The following is a 25,737-nucleotide window of genomic DNA, read 5'->3' on the forward strand; positions in this document are numbered from 1 at the left end:
GTTCACCCTTACAATAGTAATAAAAAGTAAGCATAGGTGGGGGTGCCTGGGTGGCTCTGTCAGTTAAGCGGCTGACTCTTGATTTTGGCTCAGGTCATACTCTCATGGTTGTGAGATCAAGCCCCGCATCTGACTCCACGCTTAGTGCTGAGTCTGCTTGAGATTCTCTCTCTCCCTCTCCCTCTGCCTTTCCCCCAACTCCCTCTCTCTCTCTCTTCCTCTCTCAAAATAAATAAATAAAATATTTTTTTAAAAAAGTAAGCATAGGTAACAGTCTCAACAAATATGTAATATGAGTCATAAGAAAAGAGAAACATCAACTGCCAGGCATTTGGACACATTTTATTAATCCTCACCACAACCATAAAAGGCTTAAATTATTTCATCCTACTTTACACAGAGATTCAAATTCATATAAATATCAGGACCAAGGATGAAAGCTATGAGCTCTAACACCAAATGTGAAGTATTTTCCTGCAGAGAATGTTCAGGGGACTTCCTGACACTGTGAAAGTGAGAACGTGGAGAGTGTTGGCCTGGGAAGGGGACAATCATTTTTTCTCTCCGCGTGCCCGTGCCATTTAAAGAGCACCTCCTTTGTGCTGGATTCTTTATGAATGACTCATCTCCTCCTCCTCTAACAATGCACTGAAGTAAGTACCACCCCCTGGTGATATTTTTTCCTCCTTAGCCTGACTCAGCCTACCTTTCTTCTCGGGGTAAATGAAATAAAACCAGATGAAGTAAAATTAAATTGTGCGATATTGATAAATAGCATAAGTTCTGCTTGCTAAAAGGTATATGAAAAATAAGGGAAAAGATTTGGGCAAGTCATGAATCATGTGTTCTAGACAGGGGTGGGTTGGTGAGTAAAACCAATGGATGATGTGTAGGACTGACATTTCAACTTGCTATTTTAAAAAGAGATTATCTTACATTTCTCAATATATATTTCATGCTGACCTGTTCCAAAGAAGAACTTCCAGGCAGAATTATACTTTTCTGAACACGTCCAGACGCCTCACTGTAGACAGAAGTGTCTTGGCTGTCCTCTTTGTGGGGTTCGGGTCTTTTTCTGGAACTCACTGGCTCTTCAGAATCCAGAATCTCCTTGAAGCTCTCATCTATTTACCCCAAGAAAAATCACACGAAATTTGACTTGCTCTTTGTCACTTTAACATTGGCTTAACACACAGTCATCTAACCACATTTTTTCTTATCGGGGATACAGCTTGGTTTTCCATAATCTACAATTTAGCAAGTTATTCTCTGTTTAATGTACTGGGAAATTGCTAAAGCCCAGAACAAGTTTTATGATTAAAAACAAGCCCAATGCCAACAACTTTTGTTCTTCCTGTCGTGTTCCCAAAGTTGAGTCAAGTACAGGCTCTGCATGAAAGCCTTTTTCCCACTTACCAAATACCTCCTGAAGTGTAGATATTCTGCTTTTCTGTGTGTTAATATTACATGTTGTTTACCTCAACGTCTTACCACTTGCTCACCGTTTTGCTGAAACCAACTTTGGAGGTAAATATGTATAGGAGAAGCCGGAGCGCTTGGCTTCATTTTTCAAGTTGGGACCCCTGAGAACAGTTCCTGAGCTTTGCAAACACAGAGGGACTTTATTTGGGCTGCCTTGTTTATTTGCATAGAAATGTCTGCATTTATATAAATGGTATGTGTGTACTTTCTTTCTCTCTCTATCTTCTGAAAACAGTATCATCTACAAAATGCATCTATTCATCTAGCTAGATGCACACTGTAAATATACAATAATCCTCTCTCTTCCAGGCTTGGGAAAAAATGCTGGAAGATAAAATGTAGAATTTTCCATGCCTCCAAAGTTAGAATTTTAACAAAAACCTAAACACTTTTAACCAAAGGAAGAGAGCTTGGTGTCCAGCAGGACATGAGGTAGGATATTGGGAAAGAGCCCTGGGCTTCAGTGTCCAGAGGATTGGTTTCTTTGTTCACTGGCTCACCGTATTACCTTGCACAAGTTTTTTTAAACTTTCTAAGTCTCAAATATATCCTCTTGTACAACATAGCTGACCATATAGTACTGACAAATAGTGCCTGGCTATTCATTCTGTAAGTTCCATAAGACTTTTGAAAGCTCACAAATTATTTCGAAACCTATCAGGTGCCACCTGTAAATGTATACGTGGGTGGTTTCCAGGATCCAAGCTGCAAAGACTTGTCAGAATGGAAGGGACATAATAGGTATAAAAGGGCATTGCTCAATGCCTAGCACACACACACACACACACAAATATTCAATATATATTTGCTGACTCACATATTAGACTAAAAATATAGAAATCTCACTAATTTAAACATAGCCATTTTATGTGTCTGCATGGCTAGAGTACGGTGCCCAGTTATTTGTTCAAACACCAGTCTAGATGTTGCCAGCGAAGTAATTTTTTTAGATGTGATTAACATTTACATTGGTAGATTTTGAGCAAAGCAGATCCCCCTTCATGATGTGAGTGGGCCTCATCCAGTCACTTGAAAGCCTTAAGAGTAAAGATTAGGGTTTCCCCAAAAAGAAGGAATTGAGTCTCAAGACTGCAACATTGTCTCTTGCTTGAATCTTCAGCCTGCTGCCCTGAGGAATTATGACTCAAGACTTCAACTCCTGCCTGAATTTAACATCAACTCTTACCTGAATCTCCACCCTACCAGTGTGTCCTAAGGATTTCAGACTTGCCAGCCCCCATAAATCTCTTTCTCTTTCTATTGGTTCTACTGGATTCTGCTTCTCTGGGGAATCCTAATTCTTCATTCAAGTGAGGATCTTTCAAAATGAGGGATCAAGCTGGCCTGAAAATGAGTCTGTTCGGTTTATAAAGACAAAAAGAAATAAAAAGTTACAAAAACTGATAGTAAAAAAGCTAAGGGGAAATGTATCTAGGCAGGAATAAAATTTTTAGGGGATGATACTCCGTAAATGGGGATAAAAAAGGCGGCCTAAACTTCAGGATTGTTAGGAGGTTTAAGTAAGTTAATACTTACCCTATTTAAAATTGAACAGTGGTTAGGACAATGCCAGGGACCTGGTCAGCACTCAGCAAATATTTAGTTGGTATTAATTCTTTCATCATTATCAATTATCTTCATTATTCTCTGCGTGTGTGTGCTTATGATGTCTGCCCATGTATTAACGAATAATTTAATCCCCATAACTACTCCATTGTGGGAGGGATCATATGTCCATTTGGCAGAAATGGCAAAGAAATGTTAAGAAATTGGCCCAAGGTGACACAGTTACCAAATGGTGAAGACAAAGCATAAATTTATTAGAAAAATAACTAAAAATATAGAGGACTTAACTACGAGCCCTCACAAGTATTTTAAAGAATTATTTAAATTAGAAAGAGACAATGATCATTTGAGAAGAACTAAACATATACTGAGAAAAAAAAAAACTTAATGAATTTAAATACAAGTGGATACAACAATTTACACTTAATGCTTTGGTAAAATCTCCAGTGTGGTTCTGGCATGAATTTCTATGTGTTAACCTAAGAATTTAGATTTTAGTTTTTAAGGGATTATCTTTAAATTCCTATATTAATACACATGAGAATTACTTACTTAAAGAGCCTAACATTCACAAGTATGAATTCCCATGCTAAGATTGAGAACACTATACTGTTTGTTTTCTATCACCCAAAGCATTTATCTAAAAGCTGAAATACACTCTTTAAAAAGCGTGGCATATAGCACCATAGTAGAGAATCCAAATATGTCATATCTCCTTGTAAGATCATGCAATAGCAAGTAAATCATTTCACTATCTAGGGTTATAAATTCTATGTAATTCTAGAAAACTGAGCCATAGTTACCTTTCTCCCCAGCTTTAGCTATATTTAAGTATTTGCAACCATCAAAGACACACATAGGTTATCAGTGAGTGGTTTTGTTTAGAAAACACAGATCAGCATTTGCAGGAAAACGTCTTAATGAATTTACAACTAATGTTAATACAAAAGATTGAAAATAATTAGTCTCTTACGTTGGGCTTCTCCTCGTCCATGCTTGTCAAACAGCCCCATTAATCGATCACAGAGAATTCTATTATCAACTTGTAGGGGTGCTAAAAGAACATATTTGTGATAACTTTCTCATCAGTTAATTTATAAATATGCAAATTGAATTACAAAAAGAAATTATTAATCATTGTGGCTCTTTAGTTATTTTATAGGTCATAGACACAAATTCTATTCAATATGCTGCCTTCCTCTGAAATAAAAAAAAAACCTTTTATAAATCAATGAAAACTGGAACAATGACTTTTAAATGTATATTGCAGGGTATTCATAATAGGATACTTCTTCTCCAATAAAAATGATCTAAAATTCAGTGGATTATGACATGCACTACACAAAAATCATTTCAGAACAAGCCATTATGGTTTGTCAAATCATACAACAGAATATATAAGCAAAATGAATGAGGGTTTTCCACTACCTACTCTCTGCATATCCTATTTTTTACTGCATATATTCAAGAAACAACAAACTTAAGTGGCATTAGGTGGTCTTAAATTCTTTTATATATGCTATTGCAATATAATAGCAAATACAAGTGCTACTTAGTTCTTTTGTGAATTTAAAGTAACAGAGTTATATCATTAAAAAATGGAAACCAGCCAACCAAACATATAAAAAAAAAAAAACACATGATCAAAAAAACATGGTTCTGGAAAAGGGTTTAAAGAGTCATCTAGGTAGATCTGCCACTGGATAGAACCAAACATAAATGATGCAAATTTGGATTACCACCCCTGTCTTAGAATATACATACATACATCAAAATGTTCCCCTTCCTCTAGGAGGCAAGTGGATGAACTAAACTGTGGTTGTACTCTTACAGAGGTAGTTTTAATAAAGCCCACCTATTTCTACTACTTCTCACTTTGTACTCCATGGGCGAGCCAACTCTGGGGATGGTAGTCAATTCTGCAACTCACATCTGAAACTCCAACAGCAAGTGTTCTAGAAGAGCCTTAAGGGGTTTTCACTGTCCAAGTGAGAAGTTCCTGAAAATTCGAGGTCCCCCCTTTCCATCCATCCCTATGATCTTTTGAACATCAGTGTTGGAAAGAAATTCACTGTAGCCCGTGCTCGTGGACTTGGGATTAGTAGTCAGGAAAGCCTAGGCTGCTGGAGCCAGATAGAATGTCTGAAAGTGTAACATAAAAAGGTCTTTGAAGTCAGCTTCTGCTCACTGAACCCTGCAGATGATTTTCTCAAGTATCAGTTGACCTTCAAATGTTCTTTTCCTGCCAAGAGCCCGCACAAACCTCCTACCACCCCAACATTTGGGGGAAAGGGAGAAGGGGCCATCCCCAGAAGACATTTTGCAGGTTGTGCATTAGGGAAGCATGAACTTGTGTTCCGGCATTGCCTAGAATTGATAAGTCTTAGGGAGAACAGCAACAAAACTTGTAATGTTGATATATGGCTCAGAAAAGAATCTTATTTAGAAATTAACAGTGAGCAATAGCAGATGCATAGATGGGGAAATCTCTGCAGACGTAATAAAAGCCTCACTATAAGGACTAGGTAATCCTGACAGACCAATGAGGATCACAGAAAAGAATAAATGAACATACATCTTGCATGTCAAGCGAACAGATAGGCAAAACGTAAATGGCATTAATACAGAGACACCATCTTTAGAGAGAGGCAAACCTACGTCCAAATCCCAGTTCTACCACTTAACTAGCTCTGTAATCTTGGGGCAACTTCTTAGAGTCTTTGAGCTTTAATCTCCTGGCCCCCAAAATGGGATGGAAGTGAGGGTTAAGAAGATAACACACGTAAAGCATGTTGCTTCACGCCTAGAATATAGCAGGGACTCAGCAAAGGGCAGCCACCCCCATTTCCATATTTGTTTGTTGTTAACTACTTAGTAATTGTATGAAGTACAGAATTTTTCAATAGTTTAGGTTCTGTCATTCTGAACTAGTGTTTTCGTTTTCATTATGAAGTAATGAATTATAGACAGCTTCTGAGGTGTCATATGAGAGGAACCTGAACCAAAGTTTCTAGTTCCTTCCGTAGGCAGACCTGGTGAGAAACCCCCTCAGTGTTGTCCCAATAGAACCCTGGAGGGTCAAGTGGGTTACATAAGACAGGAACTGAAGGCAAGAGAATGTCCCCTTCAAACTTAAATTCAACAATTTGAATCAATCTGCTTACTTTCCCCTTCAGAAGTTTTCCTCAAAGGGAAAGGTGGGGAAAGGCAACAGGAAAAAGGCAACACTTAATGGAAAAGAGAACAGATAGTGCCAAAGATAGGGATCAGATTTCTACTCCATGCTTGCCAAATCTCTGTGATCTTAAGAAAACTACTAAATCTTTCTAAGCTTGTTTCTTCTTCTTCTTTTTTTTTTTAAAAGATTTTATTTATTTATTTGACAGAGAGAGAGATAGCGAGAGCAGGAACACAAGCAGGGGGAGTGGGAGAGGGAGAAGCAGGCCTCCCGCAGAGCAGGGAGCCCGATGTGGGGCTCGATCCCAGAACCCTGGGATCATGACCTGAGCCGAAGGCAGACGCTTAACGACTGAGCCACCCAGGTGCCCCAGCTTGTTTCTTCTTCTTAAAAATAGAAATAATGACAGCTACTTTGGACGGTTTTGCATGGGCTGGCCAGAGCTGCTATGTCCAGCTTAAGACACCCCTTGAGCACTCAGGAAGTAATAATAACTCCTGTGTACAGAAGGCTCGCCATGTTTGGGATATTATGCTTAGCACTTTCCATTCATTTCTTCATTTATACATTCACTCAACAAAGATTTCTCAAGCCAACTCGTGCTCTATGCCAACTGTTGTGCTAAGCCTTAAAGAATTCATCAGTGAACAAGGTAAGCAGAATCTCATCCTTCTTTGTGTTCAGGAGATGGTCTAATAGGGGAGAAACACATTTCACAGGTAACCTCACTAATAAACAGTTTAGTGATCATTGCGATGTGTTTGATAAAGAAGGTAGACAGGGAAACATCACTTTGATTAGTCAAGGGAGTGGATAAGAGACATGTAAGCTGAATCTTCAGGAAGAAAGTACAATGGCCAGTAAGGAGGCTGTCCCAGCACCTGTGAGCGTTCAGTGTCCAGAAGGAGCTCCATGCATATAAGGAACAAAAGGAAGTCCAATGTGGCCAGAGCACAGTGAGCAAGTGCAGGGGACCTGAGATGAAGAAGGAGAGTAGATTGGTCTTTACCCTGAAAGCAACAGGCAACAGTAAGAGAGCTTCGGTGGGGGATGAGCAAGATGCTGTGTGGACAATAGATTAAAGCAAAGGAAGAGTGGGTGTGGACAAAAGCAATCCAACAATTCCAGGCAGGAGCTGGTGTTCACTTGAGACTGAGTAGGAAGAGAATTAAAGTCTGGTGATCAGGGAGAACAAATTTAGTATGTCAAATCCATGGGCCTCAACACTCCATTATTATGAATTAATTTGTTATTATTAAATACAACAGGTGATGGTTAACTTGATGTGTCAACTTGGCTAGGCTGGGGTACCTAGTTGTTTGGTCAAATATCAGTCTAGACGCTGCTGTGATGGTCTTTTTCAGATGTGATTGACATTTACATTAGTACACTTTGAGTAAAGCAAATTACTCTACACGCAATGTGGGTGGGCCTCGTCCAATCAGTTGAAGGCATGAGCGAAAATGCAGGTTTCCCAAAGAAGTGATTCTCCTCAACACTGCGATATAGAAATTATGCCTCCATTTCCAATCTGCTGCCCTGCCGAATTCAGTCTCAAGACTGCATATCAATGCTTGCCTGAATTTCACATCAAACTTTACCTGAATCTCCACCCTACCAGCCTTAGCCCTATAGATAGACTTGCTAGTCCCTACAATCACATGAACCAATTTCTTAAATCTCCCTCTTTCTATCCACCTGTCTCTCTCTGCATATACACATATTGTATATGTATTATGTACATGTATGTTATACATGCATTATGTGATATGTAGAGGCAGAAAGAGAGCTTATTTATTGGTTCTGGGTTCTGGTTCTTTGGAGAACCCTGACTGATCCACAAGCTAATATTACTTACATCAAATCATATCCAAATTGTAAGAAAATAAAATGTTGTGCAGCTATGTAGTAGACGCCTCGTAGCAACTCTCAGATCTGTATTCCATATTAAGTAAAATGTATTGACCAAGAACCAAGAACCAATTGTCCACTATTTTTACAATCTTTGCCAGACAAAAAATTAACATAATATTATCCTTCCAGGATCTATTGTTAAAAAAAATAAATAAAATAAAATGGTAGGGGCGCCTGGGTGACTCAGTTGGTTAAGCGTCCGACTCTTGATTTCAGCTTAGGTCATGATCTCAGGGTCATGAGATCGAGCCCCGAGTCAGGCTCTATGCTCAGCGTGGAGTCTGCTTGAGACTCTTTCTTTCCCTCTCCCTCTGCCCCCCCACTCACCCTCTCTCTCTCCCAAATAAATAAATAAATCTTTAAAAAATAAATAAATAAAATAAAATGGTGGTGGTGATGGTGGGTTATCGACACTGAAAAAGAGTCATAAATTCTGTTTAACATTGAACGTTATCTAACTGATATCCCTTTATATTTAACTTCCAAGAAGCACAAAGTAAGAGTAAGTGATTAATTATAGTTATAATACTGTCCTCGATTTCTCGTACATTTACTTCTTCGTATAGGCGTTCTCAAATCCCTCTTTCATCTATATTTGAACTTTGCTTTGACCATATGCATTTACATTTCTATTATAAGCTGTCTCCAACTATTTTGGAAGCAAGTAGAGTACAAATTATAAACAGCTTTGCCACATCTACCGTGAGAATGGAGACCATTCTCAGCGATCAGACTGTCAACATTCCGAAAGTGTCGACATCACTCTGAAGGGACACTGTTATTGTGAAGGGCCCCAGAGGAACCCTGAAAAGAGACTCCAAGCACATCAATGTAGAACTCAGACTCCTTGGAAAGAAATAGAAGAGGCTCTGAGCTGACAAGTGATAGGAAACAGCAAAGAACTGGCTACTGTCCACACTGTCTGTAGTCGTGTACAGAACATAGTCAAGGGCGTGACACTGGGCTTCCATTACAAGATGAGGCCTGTGAAAGCTCACTTCACCACCAACGTTGTCATTCAGGAGAATGGTTCTCTTGTTGAAATCTGAAATTTCTTGGGTGAAAAATACATCCCCAGGGTTTGGATGAGACTAGGTGTTGCTTGTTCAGTAACTCAAGAAAGATGAGTTAATTCTTGAAGGAAAGGACACTGAACTGGGATCACACTCAGCTGCTTTGATTCAGTGAGCCACCACAGTTAAAAACAAGGATGACAGAAAATTTGGAGATGGTGTCTATGCTTCGGAAAAAGGACCAGTCTGGCAGGCTGATGAATAAGATCTAAGTTGCCCAGCTACAGAAACAGCAAGATGCCAGATGATTTTTCAGACTTATTTGTGGTATTTTAAAGATGCAATAAAAGCTGTATTGATTTGAGGAAAAAAAAACAAATTACAAACAAATAAATATGAGAACAAAGCTGAACCAGGGTGAAGATAGATGGGGCAAACACACAAAATGCTGTGCGTTGCACCTTTGCTCAGGTGGCCCCTCCCAGCCCTGTTACGTCCCTGCATGGTCTTCAGCTCTGTGCCACAGAGGATGTGGAAGGCAATCTTGTATTCATTAGCACTGTCTATTCCCCTAGATGAAATAGGCTTGAATACCCGGCAAAAAGAAAAAGAAATGATTACTAATTGCCGGCTTAAAACTGGATATAAAGACAGCTGCCTGCTCTGAAACACGGGACCCAAAGTGAACCCCAGGCATTGGGCGATCACTGCTGACTAGGGAAGAGTGGCCCACAACATTTTGGGTCACTTGCCTGTCTGTGCTTACAGCCATTCCTCATCATATATCATTGAACATCTTATTAAGCCAACTTTAGTCCTTACATTACAAAAACTCCATCAAACACAACTATATATTGTGATCTCCAAGGATTTAAAACAGATTTCAAGAAGAATCCAACTGATACTCCTCTCCAGAACGCATTGGGATTATCTTTCATCCCCCAAGTGTGTTGGGCAAATATAAGGTTGAGATTTTTCCAGTTTTCAATTCACCTTGATTTGAGTTACTGGTAAAAACTGCCCTGAGAGTAAGTTCTTGCCTTATCTTGTACATACGTCTTTTGATGATATCCGTGGATTCTGTGTCATCTAAAAAGAGGTGTAGTTATTGAAAACTGTCTTTTAAAATAATTTTTGCACTGTGCTTGTGCCCCTCTATCTGTGAAGATTTACCCCATCCTCCCCTAAAAAGTTCAGATTCAGTGACTGGTGCCCAGTGTGAAATGTCATCTTCTGAATTGCTATTTTACAACTGCAACAGACTCAAGGTTATAGAAGAAGAAATCATCAGACCAATGCACCTTTGTGGTTCAGAACCCAGGCAGCGGTGCCCCACCTCCAATGAAAGGAATCAGTAGTCACCATGCACAGAATCTTCTTACGCTAAATGAATTGTGCAACTCATCGAAGAATGTTCATTTTAAACTCAAAGAGCAGAGATGGAATTTGTAAAGTGATGATGCTCCTCATACGCATAACACGGGCCTTATAATGACACCAAACCGCTTCCAGCAGCAGTGTCAAATGAATGCAAATTCCTGCCTCTTCTCTCTGACCAGCTGGCTGTCCTTGATCAAAAACTACCTTCGCTGCCCATCATGTTGTTAGTGGTTAAAACTTACCATTTAAATTGTAAGCTGCAAAATCTAAACAGAACTGCATGTGTGATCTTTGTCACCTCATTTTCATGAATGGAAAAGAATATTCTGACACAAAAATTACATACTTAATTCTAGCTCACCCTCTCTGCTGACCTCCATCCCACACTGCCTTGGGTTGATTTCCTCATCCATCAGTGGGTCAAAGTAATTTCTGCTATATTCATTTCCTGTGGAAAGTACATGAAGTAAGGGTCAGTGATTATTAGAAGCACATGAACCAAAATGTTAATTTTGAAATCGACACCAGCACAGAAGGGCCATTTTAGCTACTTTATAAGCTTAATTTTTGTACAAGTCCTTCCAGGCCTCCCTTTTTTGTAATTATCATCTTGCAAAAGGTCAGAAAAGGTAATTCAAGAAACGAGTTCATGCTTTCGGTCGCTAAAAAATTAATGAGAATATGATCAAATGTAGACTTTAGAATAATAATAAAAAAATTGAAGCAAAATTATGTTTAGGATATACTCAAAGAAACGGACATTGTTGGATTATAATGATGTGTAGGGTTCACTGATCGTTCTGTTTACCCACTTGTATATCCATTTCCCAAGTCTACCGTGTTGTTGTTTCCAGAATTCTGTCATCGATTTCGTAGTGTCTTAGTTATGAGAAACTGTAGCAAAATTTCCATGTCGACAGTTGAATAAAAAGAAAGAGAGAGAAAGTGAAGAGAAAGAGAGAGAAAGAAGAGAGGGAAGGAGGGAAGAAGAAGGAAGGAAGGAAGGAAGGAAGGAAGGAAGGAAGGAAGGAAGGAAGGAAGGAAGGAAGGAAGGGTAAAGGAGGGCAGGAGATAAAGAGAGAAAAAGAAAAGAAAGTAAAAGGTCTTTTTTGCTCTGTCAACTTAAGTTACATGAAGGGAAGGTACAAATGATCTAGTCAGAAATTTTGTTCAATACACATCAACAATCTCAACAAACAATCCAAAAATCCTCACTTTATATTTCTCACTTACTTTTGTCCTTGTCTCAATAATCAAACTGTAGCATCGAATAGGACTTTGTAATAGAGAAAAGAGTCTGTTATCAATTTTCCAAATCTAGTTTCATACTTCCTGCAGACTGAAATGTATATGTCTGTTGCTAGCAATTTGCATTCAGTAAAAGATAACCTACCCTGACGATAATTCAAGTTGCCTCAAACACTGCGAAAGAAATAAAGCATCGTCGACCGAAAACAATAAGGTTGCAAGTATTGTTCACAGGAAAGGGTTAACAAATACCAGGTATACTGTGATCCTCCATTGTATATTTGATTTAGGATCAAAAATAATCCAAACAGCAGCTCCTTTTCCAAGACTAAATGGAATTTTGATATGAACCGAGGTTTAATTTATATTTCTGGACTGGCACATTTTCGCTGTCAGTCTCTGTTCTATCAACATAGTAAGTACAAGAACTGAAAATCTGCTTTTCCTTGAGGTCTCAATAAAGAAAAAAATAAATGAGTTTCATTTTTGTTACTTTATCTGTCAACAACTACTAGGCTGGTATGAATCTTGGCAGTATGTAATCAAAGTCTTATGTACTGCAATAACACAGTCATTCTACCTCATTCATGTAATTGTTTTTGGTTTTTTTTTCCCCTCTACCACAAAGCACTGTGGTACCCAAAGCACACTCTTCCACATGCTAGCAAAATAATTCGCCTGTATTAAAACAAAAGTGGCAGTATATTTCTTATTATTATCACGTACCCGCAGCAGTCTACCGTGGGGACCCAGATCCTGCAAACACCTCCGTTGCGGTACAAGACTCGATTCTTTGTCTACTGAAACGACTTTGTAAATAATACCAACTTAATCAAGACCTTGAAGAAAGAAACGGAGTGCAGTCGTTTTTAACCAAAAGTCTGGAGAAGTTTGTCTGGTCTGTAAGTTCTCAAACCCTTTTCATCCCTGCTGTCAGTTCAAAAAGGAGGGTCCCGCCCAGGGGCGCAAGAAGGAAGCCTGCGCGCAGGAAGCCTCCAGACCCCCAAGTCTCCCCTCGGGGCGGGGTGCTTCTGCGCGCAACTAGGAGATGGGCCCCTCGAAGGTCTACGCATGGTTTCAACATCTAGGCAAATCGTTCCTCCCACATTCAGGCTGGGTTGAGGCACACATGTAAGTCATAAATGCCACTCCTGGAGTGATTTCTGTTGTGCTTCGCATTCTGGGATACGGCAAATAGCATTTTACGGGTAAAGGCTTATGAGGAATCTTTACAAAGGCAATTCACGGATTCCCTTTAAGCATCCCCAAATTCTACATTATATCATATCACATAATATTATATATTATATATTATATTTACATATATTATATAATTCATATATTTTATATAATTCATTTATTTTATATAATTCATTTATTTTTACAATTTATACATTTTCCACTATATTTCACATTATGTTGTGCATTGTTTTACATATACAATATTACACTTGTTTATTGTCTGTCTCCCCCCCACCAAAAAAATTTAAAACTAAAACAAAATTTTTTTTTAAACTAACCTAAAAGTGCTCCATGAGGACAATGACATCATCTCTTTGTTCACTGCAACCCCCTCAGGGGCTAGAAGCATACCTGGCACAGAGAGGTACTCATAAATCCGAATTCATTTGTTAAATAAACCTCTCTTGGGAACCCTACGGCAATACCCAAATTCTTCCCTTGTCCAGATGTTCTATCTTGATTAAATGAGCAACTTTTTTTCCACCCTTTATTCATCTCTTCCTTTCTATTCCCCATCCCCTCTACCTTTTCCTTCAAGACCCCCTTCCCTTTGCTTTTGTAACTGAGTGCTTTCTAGGAACCAAGATTCTAAGAACGAACAAACAAAACCCTGTGGCCCTGTCTTCAGAGCACAGTGAGCTCCGAGAACAAGGAAGGGAAACATGGTCAGTCTGGTAAGATTTCATATTGTGGTAAAGGATGGAGATCTGTTTGGGCACAGCCCATACTGGGCACTTCAGAGAAGTCTCTCTGGAGAAACGGCTATCTGAAGTAAATTTTTGAAACTTCCTCACTAGTCCCAGAATTGAGTTTAACTCATGTTTTTTTTGTTTTTTAATATTTGATTTACTTATTTGAGAGAGAGACAGAGGAGCAGAAGGGGAGGGAGAAGGACAAGCAGACTCTGTCCTGAGTTCAGAGCCAGAGGTGGGGCTCAATCTCACAACCCTGAGATCATGATCTGAGCCAAAATCAAGAGTCGGATACTTAACTGACTGAGCCACCCCGGGGCCCCTAACTCATGTTTTTGTTCCAATTATTATTAAGTTGTTGTACAGTGTCACTTTATGCTGCGTGAGGTTTCATATCTATTCATTCGACCAATACTTAGTGAGTGCCTATTATATAAATATGTCAGTAAAATAAAACACTCAAAAATCCTTCCCTTCACAGAGCTTACATTCTGGGAATGGAAGAATAAAAGCAAATGAGTATATGGGCGCTGGGTGGCTCAGTTGGTTAAGCGTCTGCCTTCGGCTCAGGTCATGATCCCAGGGTCCTGGGATCGAGTCCCCCTGTGGGGCTCCCTGCTCAGCGGGGAGCCTGCTTCTCCTTCTGCCTCTGCTGCTTCCCCTGTTTGTGCTAGTTCTCTATCAAATATATAAATCAAATCTTAAAAAAAAAAAAAGCAAATGAAAATGTATACTTTACAGTTTTTTGATAGTGATTAGTGATATGGGAAAAAATAAGAGCCAGATAAGGATGATTATGCCCCCCACAAGGAGGAGTAGGGGACACATCTCTCGCATAGGCCTTTATTTCAAACTAAGAATGAAAACTCGGGATTAAATCACTATACTCTCAAGACTCTGGAGATAGGGAATCCATAATGTTTATAGTAATTATAATTACTTATAATTTATATGTAATTTATAATTATATATAATTTATTTATAAGTAATTATAATACTTATAATCTATTATTTGTAACTTATTACGATTTTGCCAATTTCTTGCTATAACATAAATCAGCCTACGAGTCAGATAAGAACCTACTCTTAAATATCAAAACAATTCCTCCTTTTTATTGGTATATCTTGCCCTGGTAAATCAATAACCTAAATACAGTAAGCAGAGTTTAAGACAATGAAATACATGGAGCTTATTTTAAATTTAGAAACAGCAGGCTTCATCTTAACATTCGCTCCTCTGCTCGTGTTTCATTGGATAGTGTCATGATTTAATAGAGTGGGATGGTTTCAGAATAAGGTGTCTATTACCAGAAGGTAGGTTACTAATAGGATAAATTTCTGAAAGCGCCCTAATCATTCAGAATATGCTTTTGGATATATCTACAATCATCTTGCAGGAAAATTAATAGACCCACTGAGAAATTCAAAGTAGGGCGTTTAGCAATGTACATACAACAGATTTTAATTTGGCTGATATTTAACTGTTTGTTATATTCAGATGAATAACCTGAGAATCGCATTTGCAAATATGTATACATTAAAGTATGGCTCTCCATTGAAGCAACTGGGTGCGATACATAAATTAATAAATCAATACACTGGTCTTGTCCGTACTCTAGATAGTCTATTTTTGTTTCCAACTCCTAGAATTAGCTGTTTGGTGTTTAGAATCGGCCTCAGCTAATGCTTTGCTCGCGCTGCTTTTTACTGATCTGGGGGAGGAAAGCACATGTACTCGCCTCTGCCCTTCTACACATATCAGGTTCATTTAACTCAGAACAGCACGGAATGTAATCAGGGCTTTTACTTAAATTACACCGTACATGAACTTTGGTCAGGAAATCCTCCAGTGTGCACCCATGCAGTTCCTTGGGGGCTGTAAGAGCGAGAACGAAATTGCCCACCAGAGGAAGGTTAGTGTGAATCATGGAAGTGTCTTGGCTCAACGAGGCAATCACTTCCTTTCAAATCAGCTAGGTTAGTTCCAGAGGAAGAAAATCTGAATGCATCTGTCTGTTCCTTGGGAGGTTTTTATGGACTCCATTCTTGTTCTTTTCCTGTGAATCCACCTGCTTCTGCTCAGCCTTTTATCACCAATCATCATGTTTTCTGTAATATACTATAAGTTAAATAAGTTAAATTAACACAAGGTTTGCATGTGAACTAAATAACTAACTAAACAATTTACATTTTATGATTCTAGCAATGCACCAACGTTTTACAAACTAGATTGTTCTCCTGAACGGTATTCCTCTTAAAGGCATGAAGCCTCCATAACTATAATTAAATTTGATACCCATGAACTTTATGAATAAATTTGAGAAAACTTCCTATTTTCCCCTCTTTGAAAATCCAATATGAAGAACTCAGGTTTAAATGTCCATAAGGCCAGATGTATGAAACATAAATGTGGAAATCAGGGGCTGTACTAGAATATAGCAAGGGGAGACTATGTCAAACTCAAACATGTTCTACCATGCTAAATCAGTCCAAATACTATTTTATAAAGTTGATTTACAAACATACTTTAAATTAAAGGCAACCAAAGACACGAGAATACTTCTTACTATGATAAAGAATAGTTATCTTAAACCAAAGTCTTCATTATACTAAATACCTAAACAGAACAACAAAACCCAAATAAACATCCAAAAAGAAAACCTAATGACAAAAACTCAAAGTATGACTCAGATGTTCACTATCAATATTATTATTCAACATTCTTCTAGAAATCTTGGCCAAAGCAGTTAGAACAAAAATAAGGGTCCGGGGATGAGCTAAAATTATTTAAAATAATTATATTTTGTATAATTATTATTTAAAGATAATATGCTTCCCTACCATGAAAACATGAGATTTAACCAAAAAACTTTTAGAACAAAGAAGAAATTATTGGCCTAATTGCTTGAAAATAACCAGATAATCATTAAGAATCATTAACTTTTCGGGGCACCTGGGTGGTTCAGTACATTAGGCATCTGCCTTCGGCTCAGGTCATGATCTCGGGATCCTGGGATCGAGCCCCACGTCGGGCTCCCTGCTCAACAGGGGGTCTGCTTCTCCCTCTGCCCCTCCCCCCTGTTTGTGCTTTCTCTCTCTTTAATAAATAAATAAAATCTTAAAAAAAATCATTAACTTTTCTAAATACGAACAATAGCCACTTAGGAGATAATAAGTATAGAAAACCCACACCCATAAAAAAGCTCCAGACAGCTCTCAAAAATTAATTTATTTATATTGGACTTTTCATAGGAATCCATAGGTGGTCTTCCAGAATATTCATCTTATTCAGAAATTCAAACAAAAAGACATGGATGTTTTTAACAACAGGGTTAAAAACAGCAAACGGACACCAGTTCCTTTTTCTTCTTTATAGAAAGGCTAACCTGTGACAACTGCTTGGTTGTGGGAACTATATTCCAGAGCTGGTGCCCTGCTGGACAAATTAGCTTTCTCCACTGCTTATTCTCACTTCCTTTCCAAATCTTGTGGGTATCTGAGATATCAGTGATTTGAAAATCTAAATAGGGTAACAGTTGAAGTTTGTTAACAAGTACTAATTAATTGAGCCATATTCTTTCTTCCCCTAAGGCCCTCCCTCGTGGTAAATTACCGGCATCCTAACTTTCAAACCACTGGAGTGTTGTTGAGTGTAGAACTGCAGCAACGCTTTATCCCCCGCACCCCAAGTCACTGAGGCATCATGGGCTCCCCTGGACCTCAAATCCTCAGAGTTAAAGTATCCCTAAGGAGCTAACTTCTAAACAGGAAGATCTTTCCAATACTTAAGTAATGGTAATAATTCAAAGGTTAAGTATAAATATATTAATTTTTTTTAAACATGCTTAAAAGTCCTTCCAAAAATATCAAAGTAGGTTTCCTTTTTTTTCTAGTTTGAAGCCTGGCAATATTATTCTACATGGAAATCCATCAATGTATGTCGTGTATAATAGCACCTGTCAAATTAGGATGTACCTAAAATTAGACATCAGTCACCCTCTAATCTTTTTGATTGTGCCTTCATTCATGTAACGATACATCTTCCTCCTGGATCTGAGATTACTTGTATATATGCACTGTATTTAAGGCTTCATTCGGGTAGTAATGTTTTCATCACACTACAACACACTTTAATATGGAAGCAATCAATATCATGGATTATTAGATTTCATTTAAACAATCTTAATTAATAATGCTTTCTCTAAAAAATCTGGTAATTTATAGACATCTACGCTTTATCTCATAAAGCAATGGTTCAAGACATCCCCTGGGTTTTTTAATAAGGCTTTTGGTCAATCTGATGAAGACTAAGGGAAATCATATTTTCTGTTAAATTCTTTTTAATAGAAAACAAAAGTGATCTGAAGGAAACTTTAAATGGAATTGTTTGGAGATTAAGGACTGGTTTATACTAAAAGCATAAAATACAAAGTCATGAAAAAATTTTCAAGTAAAATTGTTCTTAAAATGGAAATGCAACTATTGAACTCTGGTCAACATGATGACTGGCAAAGCTTGAAATTTATATGATGTTTCACTGATATAATGTAATTTCTTATTCTGGTAGAAAAATACGTCTTTCAAAATTTCACCAGGGGCACCTGGGTGGCTCAGTTGGTCAAGTGTCTGACTCTTGATTTTGGCTCAGGTCTTGATCTCAAAGTAGTGAGATCAAGCCCCGTGCCAGGCTCCACGCTCAGGGCAGAGTCTGCTTGAGATTCTCTCCCTCTCCCTCTCCTCCCTGCACTCTTTCTCTCTTTCTCTCTCTCTCCCTCACTCAAAATAAATAAATAAATCTTTAAAAAAATTTAAAAATAAAATTTCACCATATATTTCAGAAGATGTAGGTAAACAATTCAGTAACATGTCCAACTGCTAACACACTGCATTGTTAATGTATCAGAAAACATTGTTCATTCAGTTCTTTTACTATGTAGCTGTTTACAGTAGGAAAATAATTGGACTTCTGTAATATCAGCTTATGTGCTACCCAGTCTAGCATTTTTATGATTCTAAGATTCTTAACCATACTTTTCACCATCGTATAGATTCCTGTGCTCACATTTTTATTTTAAAGCTATATGAATTTCACTGGCATATAAATAAATCCAGTGAACTGGAGTAACAAGGCAATATCTTCCAATGTTAAAATCATTCTTAAAAAATTCTTATTCCAATCAACTATGTATGACAGATTTTATAAAATATTATTTTACAAACAAAGTCATCCATTGGGGGTTTTGCTAACATCAACTTGAAGAGAACATAGAAAATAATTGTGCTTAACAGCTGGGAAAGTGTTACCCATGGTTTCAATTTTAGCATGAACAAGTAGGAAAAGACAACATAAATAGACATTCTGCTGATTTCCTGAGTGAATCTGTCTGATTAACTAGAAATAGGCAGTTCCTTCTGAAAAGACAATAAATTAAACTTTTCTTATTCTATTGAAATTCTTGAAACTCAAACATCTGATTAAAATGCTCTTTCCCCAACTGGACATTGTTCTAGAACTCTGTTACTCCATTAAAAAAAAAAAAAAAAGTACAGGAAAGTAATCTTAAGTTGATTTGTGTTGATTTGTATAAACTGACTAAATATTTCATCTTTCTTATATCTCTATAAAATATTTCCTTATTTCAGAAGGAAGGATGCTTTCCTGAGTGCTTATTTTTAGCCTTTGAAGTCAATGAAAGAAATTCAAATCACTTAGGAGCCAAATGGTGTCTACAGACACAAATCCAGGTCAGTTCAATGAACCTAACAGCAAATGATTTTCCTGTCTATTTCCTTAATCTTAATAACAGTTGAAATGTCTCAAAGCAAAAAAATATATATTTTTTTAAATGTTCTATAAATTTCATATAACACCTGTTTCCCATCTTAAGGGAAAAATAGCTATAAGTGTGAGCAATCTAAACAGTATTATACAATATCACCTCTAAAATAATCTAGGTTATGGGGGCGCCTGGGTGGCTCAGTTGGTTAAGGGTCCAACTCTTGATTTCGGCTCAAGTCATGATCTCAAGGTCGTAAGATCGAGCCCTGAGTTGGGCTCCCTCTGAGCATGGAGCCTGCTCGAGATTCTCTATCTCTCCCTCTGCCCCACCCCCCGGCTCACACATGCACATGTGCATGCTCTCTCTCTAAAATACAAATAAAATAAAATAAAATACAAAATAAAATAAAATAAAATAATAAAATAATCCAGGCTATGTGCAGTATGGGGAAAAACAATTCTCATCACATATCTGCTCAGACGATTTGAATTATGCACTTAACACGTGTACTTATACATTTTTTTTTTAATTTTTGCGTAAGTGTCTTTTTAATGGCCACACCAATCTGAAATTAGACTGAGGGTCACATTTATAACCTTAATCCAGGATTTTTTCAGTTTAGGCATAAGTATTATGGATCTCCTACCTTTATTTCAAACTCCCCCTCATTTCTTCTGGAAGGATCTAAGGCCTTAGATCACATATGCTCATACTAATTCCCCTCAGTGTCTTTGGAACATCGACCATTTTCTTTCTCCACTGCTCAGCCCTCTGCTTGGCTGCTGCCAGTGTGAAAGTTTTTATGTTAACAAAGGCGCTCTTCAAACCATATTTATCATGAGATCAATGGTGGCAACTCCATTCCATGAAGCCCCAGGAAAACTACTTGCTCTCCATTCCAGAACTGCTGCTGGGGCCACTTCAAGTGACCATTTTTGCCTCCAATACTAATTTCTGCTAGTACCCACTATAGTCATGTCATGTCATAACAACTTCTCTGGCTCTGATCAAACTTTGGAATCACACCCATATCCATCCCACGTCCCATTGACAATGTCAAGTAAAGGGATATACATCATTTTTGCCCACATGATATTCTTCCACATTATACAAATCAGCAGGTAGAGCCACTGAGGTCCCCAACCACTGACAAAGATCTTAGTTTCTATTCCAAGCCCCTCTCCCAAAAACCCAGGAATAAATGCCTGGGGATTAGATCATGGGACAATATGATTGGCAAACACTCTATTGTGATCAAAATTACCCTTCCTCCCTGGCCTTGACCTATTGGCATGACATCAAGCTTGTGTGCCTGTCTGGCTCTTTCCTTGGAATTAACCCTTTCCTAGGGGTCATCTTACTTTTTTCTTAAACGGAAATGCAACAAATGAGTCAGTCAAGTGGCAGCTGAAAAGAGCTTAGCAAAGTTTGAATTTAAGATGGAATTTCATTGATATAGCATAACTCCTTAATCTGATGGCAAGAAAGTATATTTTTTTAATTTTCACCCAATATTTAAAGGAAACTAGCTTTAAAAAAAATTTTCTGTCCGACTGCTAAGATATTGACCACATCACTGACATATCAGAAAGTCTAAGCTTCTATATCAGTTTTTTTCACTAAAAATCTATATTCATTTTAGGCTCCTTTAAACCACAAATCCTCATACATACTCAGTCCGAGGCTGAACATACTTGAATCAACTAAATTGGGATCCCACTCACACACACACATACACACACACACACACAATTTCCTATTTTAATCCATACTTCTAGAATCACCCAATTTCAGAAATGCTATTTGTAAAATAGATATAAAATTCCTTTATGAGAAAATATTGCTTTTTTGAGAGTACCAGATTAATCTGGATTAATTAATTATAATCTCATTGTGACTTTGCCGATGTAATATGTTGGATGAACACAGAGAGTTTCCATGTCTTCTCACTCACTTTTGTATCTCCCATATGTAGTATAGTGCTTGACAAATGGAAAATGTTCAATAAATATGCTTTTCAGTAAATGAGGAGGAGGAAATGGAGAAATACAGATGCATTTTTTATTATATATATATATAACTCTTAAGCAAAATATTGTATAAATCATTTTATATCCAACTAATCACATATAGATCAATTCTATTTTTAAGTTGTCCTGATGTTATTAACCTAGGATATGATCAGTAAATCATCAAAGACAGGAACTGTAAAGGACAGTTATATTTTTGTTTGGTTGATTTGTGTTGCTGTCTTGCATCCGTTTCCCCTCTCTACAAGCATCCTGATTTCCTAGTTCCCAGTGTGTATCATCTTGATGGTCCAGTAATTCCAGATTCCTGTCTCCAACTACAGAAGCCAGAGAGGTGAATAGAACCTACTTGTCCTGCTGTGATAAAACCAGGAGGCAAGCAAGTAATCTGAGCATGGCCAACCCAATGCTCTCCCCTAGGACTTAGAGTAAGTGAAGCAAGGATGGAAAGAACACTAGAAATAACCTCCGTGAAAGGCAGGAATTAAAAGGAAAGAACTTCCCAAGTGCAATGAAATCACTCACCATCAGTGGAACTGCTCTATCCACTTCTTTTTGTTGTTCTTTTTCTTTTTGTTGTTCTATCCACTTCTATAATTCTTTCTTATTTCTCTTCTAAAGCCTTTCCATAGCTCCTCTCACACCTGTCCCACATTTTATTTTACTGCCATCTAGACTCCAGGCATTCTCTACCTGTTTAGTGCCACCATATTATATATTTAGATTATTAAATATTCCCTTTTGACCCATCCAGCCCTCAAGCCCTTGTCAGGTTCAGAACCTAAGCTGACTCCTCTTTCTTTTGAAATTCTAAGCAGTTGTAGGTTCTCTGCCCCTTTCCCTTTTCAATACCATAATTAAGAATTTCCCTTTCTGAGGAGGCTAATTATCATCATGTCAGGGCATAGCTGGGAATGAGCAAAGAGGATAAGCTGGGATCAGAAAAGCAGTCTATACACACAAAGCATAAGTTCTGGGCAAGATGGAACAGAAGACAGGTGACCAAAAATAATCACATATATTCTTACTAATGCTTTTTTTTAAAGCATCTAAAAGGTGGAAATGTATTGATATTTCCTTTTAGGATGATAATTTGTGCTCATTTCAATAGCACTGTAGGGGAAATATCTAATTACTCTTTTACTTAAGTAATCACATTGGCAGATGAAATAAATTTCCTTTTTTAAAAATATTAATAAGAAACATGGTGTTCTATAGTATCTAGAAGTTTCTAAATTCATATATTTCAAATATTCTTCTTCATTCACAGACTGTAAAATTGCACATTTCATTTGCAATTGAAACCTTTTTTGGAGGCTCTCCCAAAGGCAGGCAAACAGGATGGGTTTGAGTAGAGATGCAGCAAATAATTATTTTTTAACATTGACTATGTTCCAGAAGAAAGATGGTATAACTCCTACCCATGTAAAGTCTGGCTGGTTTTGTCAGGATGATACTAAATCATTTCTGGATTTTCCATCTAAAGCTTCTTCTTTTTGTTCCTTCCACTCTGCTCTACTTTTGAGTTATAAAATTTTAGCTCCCTCCATTTTCCAGAATCAGGTCAACTAACTATCACTCATGACAATTACTACCTCCCATGCCTATTCTCATCTCTAAGATATGGGAATAAGCCCATAGTAGTAGCTCTCAACCCCAGCTGTCCATCCAAATGCCTCATAGAAGATTTGGAATATAGACCTGCCCAAGAGCGATCCCAGAGGTTATAACTGCCAAAGGATCCCTGGCTCCCCAGATAATTCTGATAGATAACCAGGGTTAAGAAACACTAACACAGGAACATAAATCCTAGTTTTAAGGATATGTCAGAATGCTAAATCAACATACATTTACCTAAGCAATTATGCTCTCCTTATAGAAACTCATACATACAGGGCGCCTGGGTGGCTCAGTTGTTAAGCGTCTGCCTTCGGCTCAGGTCATGATCCCAGGGTCCTGGGATCGAGCCCCACATCGGGCTCCCTGCTCAGCGAGGAGCCTGCTTCTCCCTCTCCCACTCCCCCTGCTTGTGTTCCCTCTCTCGCTGTGTCTCTCTCTGTCAAATAAATAAAGAAAATCTTTAAAAAAAAAGAAAAAGAAACTCATACATACAAAACCAACATCAAGGTAGTTGGCATTTGGAATAGGCCTTTTTTAAAATCATGGAGAAGTTACTAATTCCTGGTACATAGAAGAATTCACTCTGCCTATCTTCAGGAATACCCTTTGTATCCAGACATTTTTTAATATCATAGAAATGATGTTAGGGGTGCCTGGGTGGCTCAGTCTGTTAAGCATCCGACTCTTGATTTCAGCTCAGGTCCTGATCTCAGGGTCATCAGCTGGAGCCCTGCGTGGAGCTCCACATTCAGCAGGCAGTCTGCTTCTCTCCCTCTCCCTCTCTCTCTCTGCCCCTCCCCCAGCTCACACGTACTCTCTCTCTCAAATAAATAAATTTTTAAAAAAGAAAGAAATTATGTTAGAAATAACAAGTACAATTGCGACTCTGTTGGGAATATTATATTATGGGTCAATATTGGTGAAGCAGCATTTTGGGGGCTGAGAACGTTATAGTTCTCTAAGAGTTCCGAGTTCCTCAAATTGTACCGCGGAGATTTTCACGGCTGAACTTCCGGGTCTAATTAGCTACAATCACAGTGCTCAGTACCAGCCACCAGCCACGTATGCCTATGGAGCACGTGAAATTAAGAAATTAATTTCTGTCGATGTAAAATACACACAGATTTCAAAGACTTCATACCCTCCTCCAAAAGTAAAATATTTTTACATTTTTATGTTGAGTATAAGCCAAAATAATAATATTTGTAGATATTGTTTTAAATAAAACGTATTATTAAAATTAATTCACTAGTTTCTTTTTTAATTTGACCAATGTGGGCTATTAGAAAATGTCCAGTTACATATGTGGCTCACATTATATTTCTGTTGGGTAATACCTACCTATATTCACTTCCACCCTAACACTTATCACAAGTGTCATTCTTTCCATAGGCCTCATCTTATCCTCTCTCACCAATACCTCATCTACCTAAATGTAATTATTCTCCATGACTTGCTTTATTCAACTTCTAAAGCCAAGCCATCAAGTGGTACTCCACCTCTGAATATTCATCAAAAAATTTAAAATTCAAGGTTTCCACATAGACTTCTTGTTTTCTGGGATCACACAGAATAAGAATTCCTACTGAAAAAAAAAAAAAAAAAAAGAACACCTCTGTTGAATATAAATTTGTGAAAAAAAAAAAAAAAAAAAAGCCTGCTCCAGACTCCATTTGGGCTAAGAGACGCACCTCTCTCCTCAGGGTCTAACAGTGAAATACCCTAGCTCCATAAGAAAGAATAATTTCCCAGCAAGGGAACCAAAGACCTGAAAAATGTCTTTGGGCGGAAGATACCAGATTTCGTTCAGAGTCCAGAGTTAAACAAGAAGTCAGATAAATGCCAAGGAGGCCCTAACCCTCCTGCATGCTGCTGAGCATCTGCCACTCTACTAGCATTTTCTTTGCCAGCTTGGGAGGTTGCTGATCCTGAATGTCTGACCCGGCTCTAGAGTCTTCCTTCTGGATATGTCAGCAAACTCTCTAGATGTTATCCTGATATTCCTTCACAACGCCCCGTCCCTAGATGCAGTGACATCTCCCATAAAAAAGAGGGAAGCTATAGGGCAGAGGGGTGAGATGTGTAGATCATAACGTCAAAGAAGACTTGGTTTCAATCCCTTACTCTACCATGTATTCTCTTTCTTACTTTAGTCAAGTTGAAATGTTGATTTCCTCATCTATAAAATGAGAGTAATAAAATATACTTGGTGTAGATTCTGCCAGCTGACTCCAACATACATTCTCGAACCCCGCAATTGCAGTTGGAAACTTGACGCCCAAGTAACAACATTTTCCAGTCTCTCTTGCATATGGATATGGCCATGGGACCAGAGTCCAGCAAGAAGATTATAAACAGAAATGGTATATGTAACTACATGTATGCGGCTTCTGCTTCCCTCCCAGCACTTGGAACATGGAGGTGATATCAAGTCATCTTGGACCATGCAGATGGGAACAAGCTTAGGGATTACAAAGCAATCAAATAGAAAGTACTAGAGCAAATATAAACCTCTGTTATTGTGGCTTTTATCGCATTAGCTGAATATGTATCCTAATATGCTGCTCTAAGGCAGTGTGAAATGTAAGAACA

General features: G+C 38.0%; 1 protein-coding gene across 1 annotated transcript in view; it reads right to left on the minus strand.

Annotated features, from left to right (window-relative positions):
* Positions 1 to 25,737, minus strand: part of LOC118555715 (uncharacterized) — a gene marked incomplete at its 5' end in the record, with an annotated part of 226,852 nt that overhangs the window by 199,388 nt on the left and 1,727 nt on the right. Inside the window, 3 exons of the mRNA XM_078054373.1 lie at positions 964 to 1,124; positions 4,022 to 4,090; positions 10,895 to 10,981. Of these exons, the coding sequence (XP_077910499.1) occupies positions 964 to 1,124; positions 4,022 to 4,090; positions 10,895 to 10,981 (317 nt within the window). The remainder of the gene's footprint in view (positions 1 to 963; positions 1,125 to 4,021; positions 4,091 to 10,894; positions 10,982 to 25,737) is intronic.

Source organism: Halichoerus grypus, chromosome 9 (assembly GCF_964656455.1).
Source record: "Halichoerus grypus chromosome 9, mHalGry1.hap1.1, whole genome shotgun sequence".
NCBI classification, from domain to species: Eukaryota; Metazoa; Chordata; class Mammalia; order Carnivora; family Phocidae; genus Halichoerus; species Halichoerus grypus.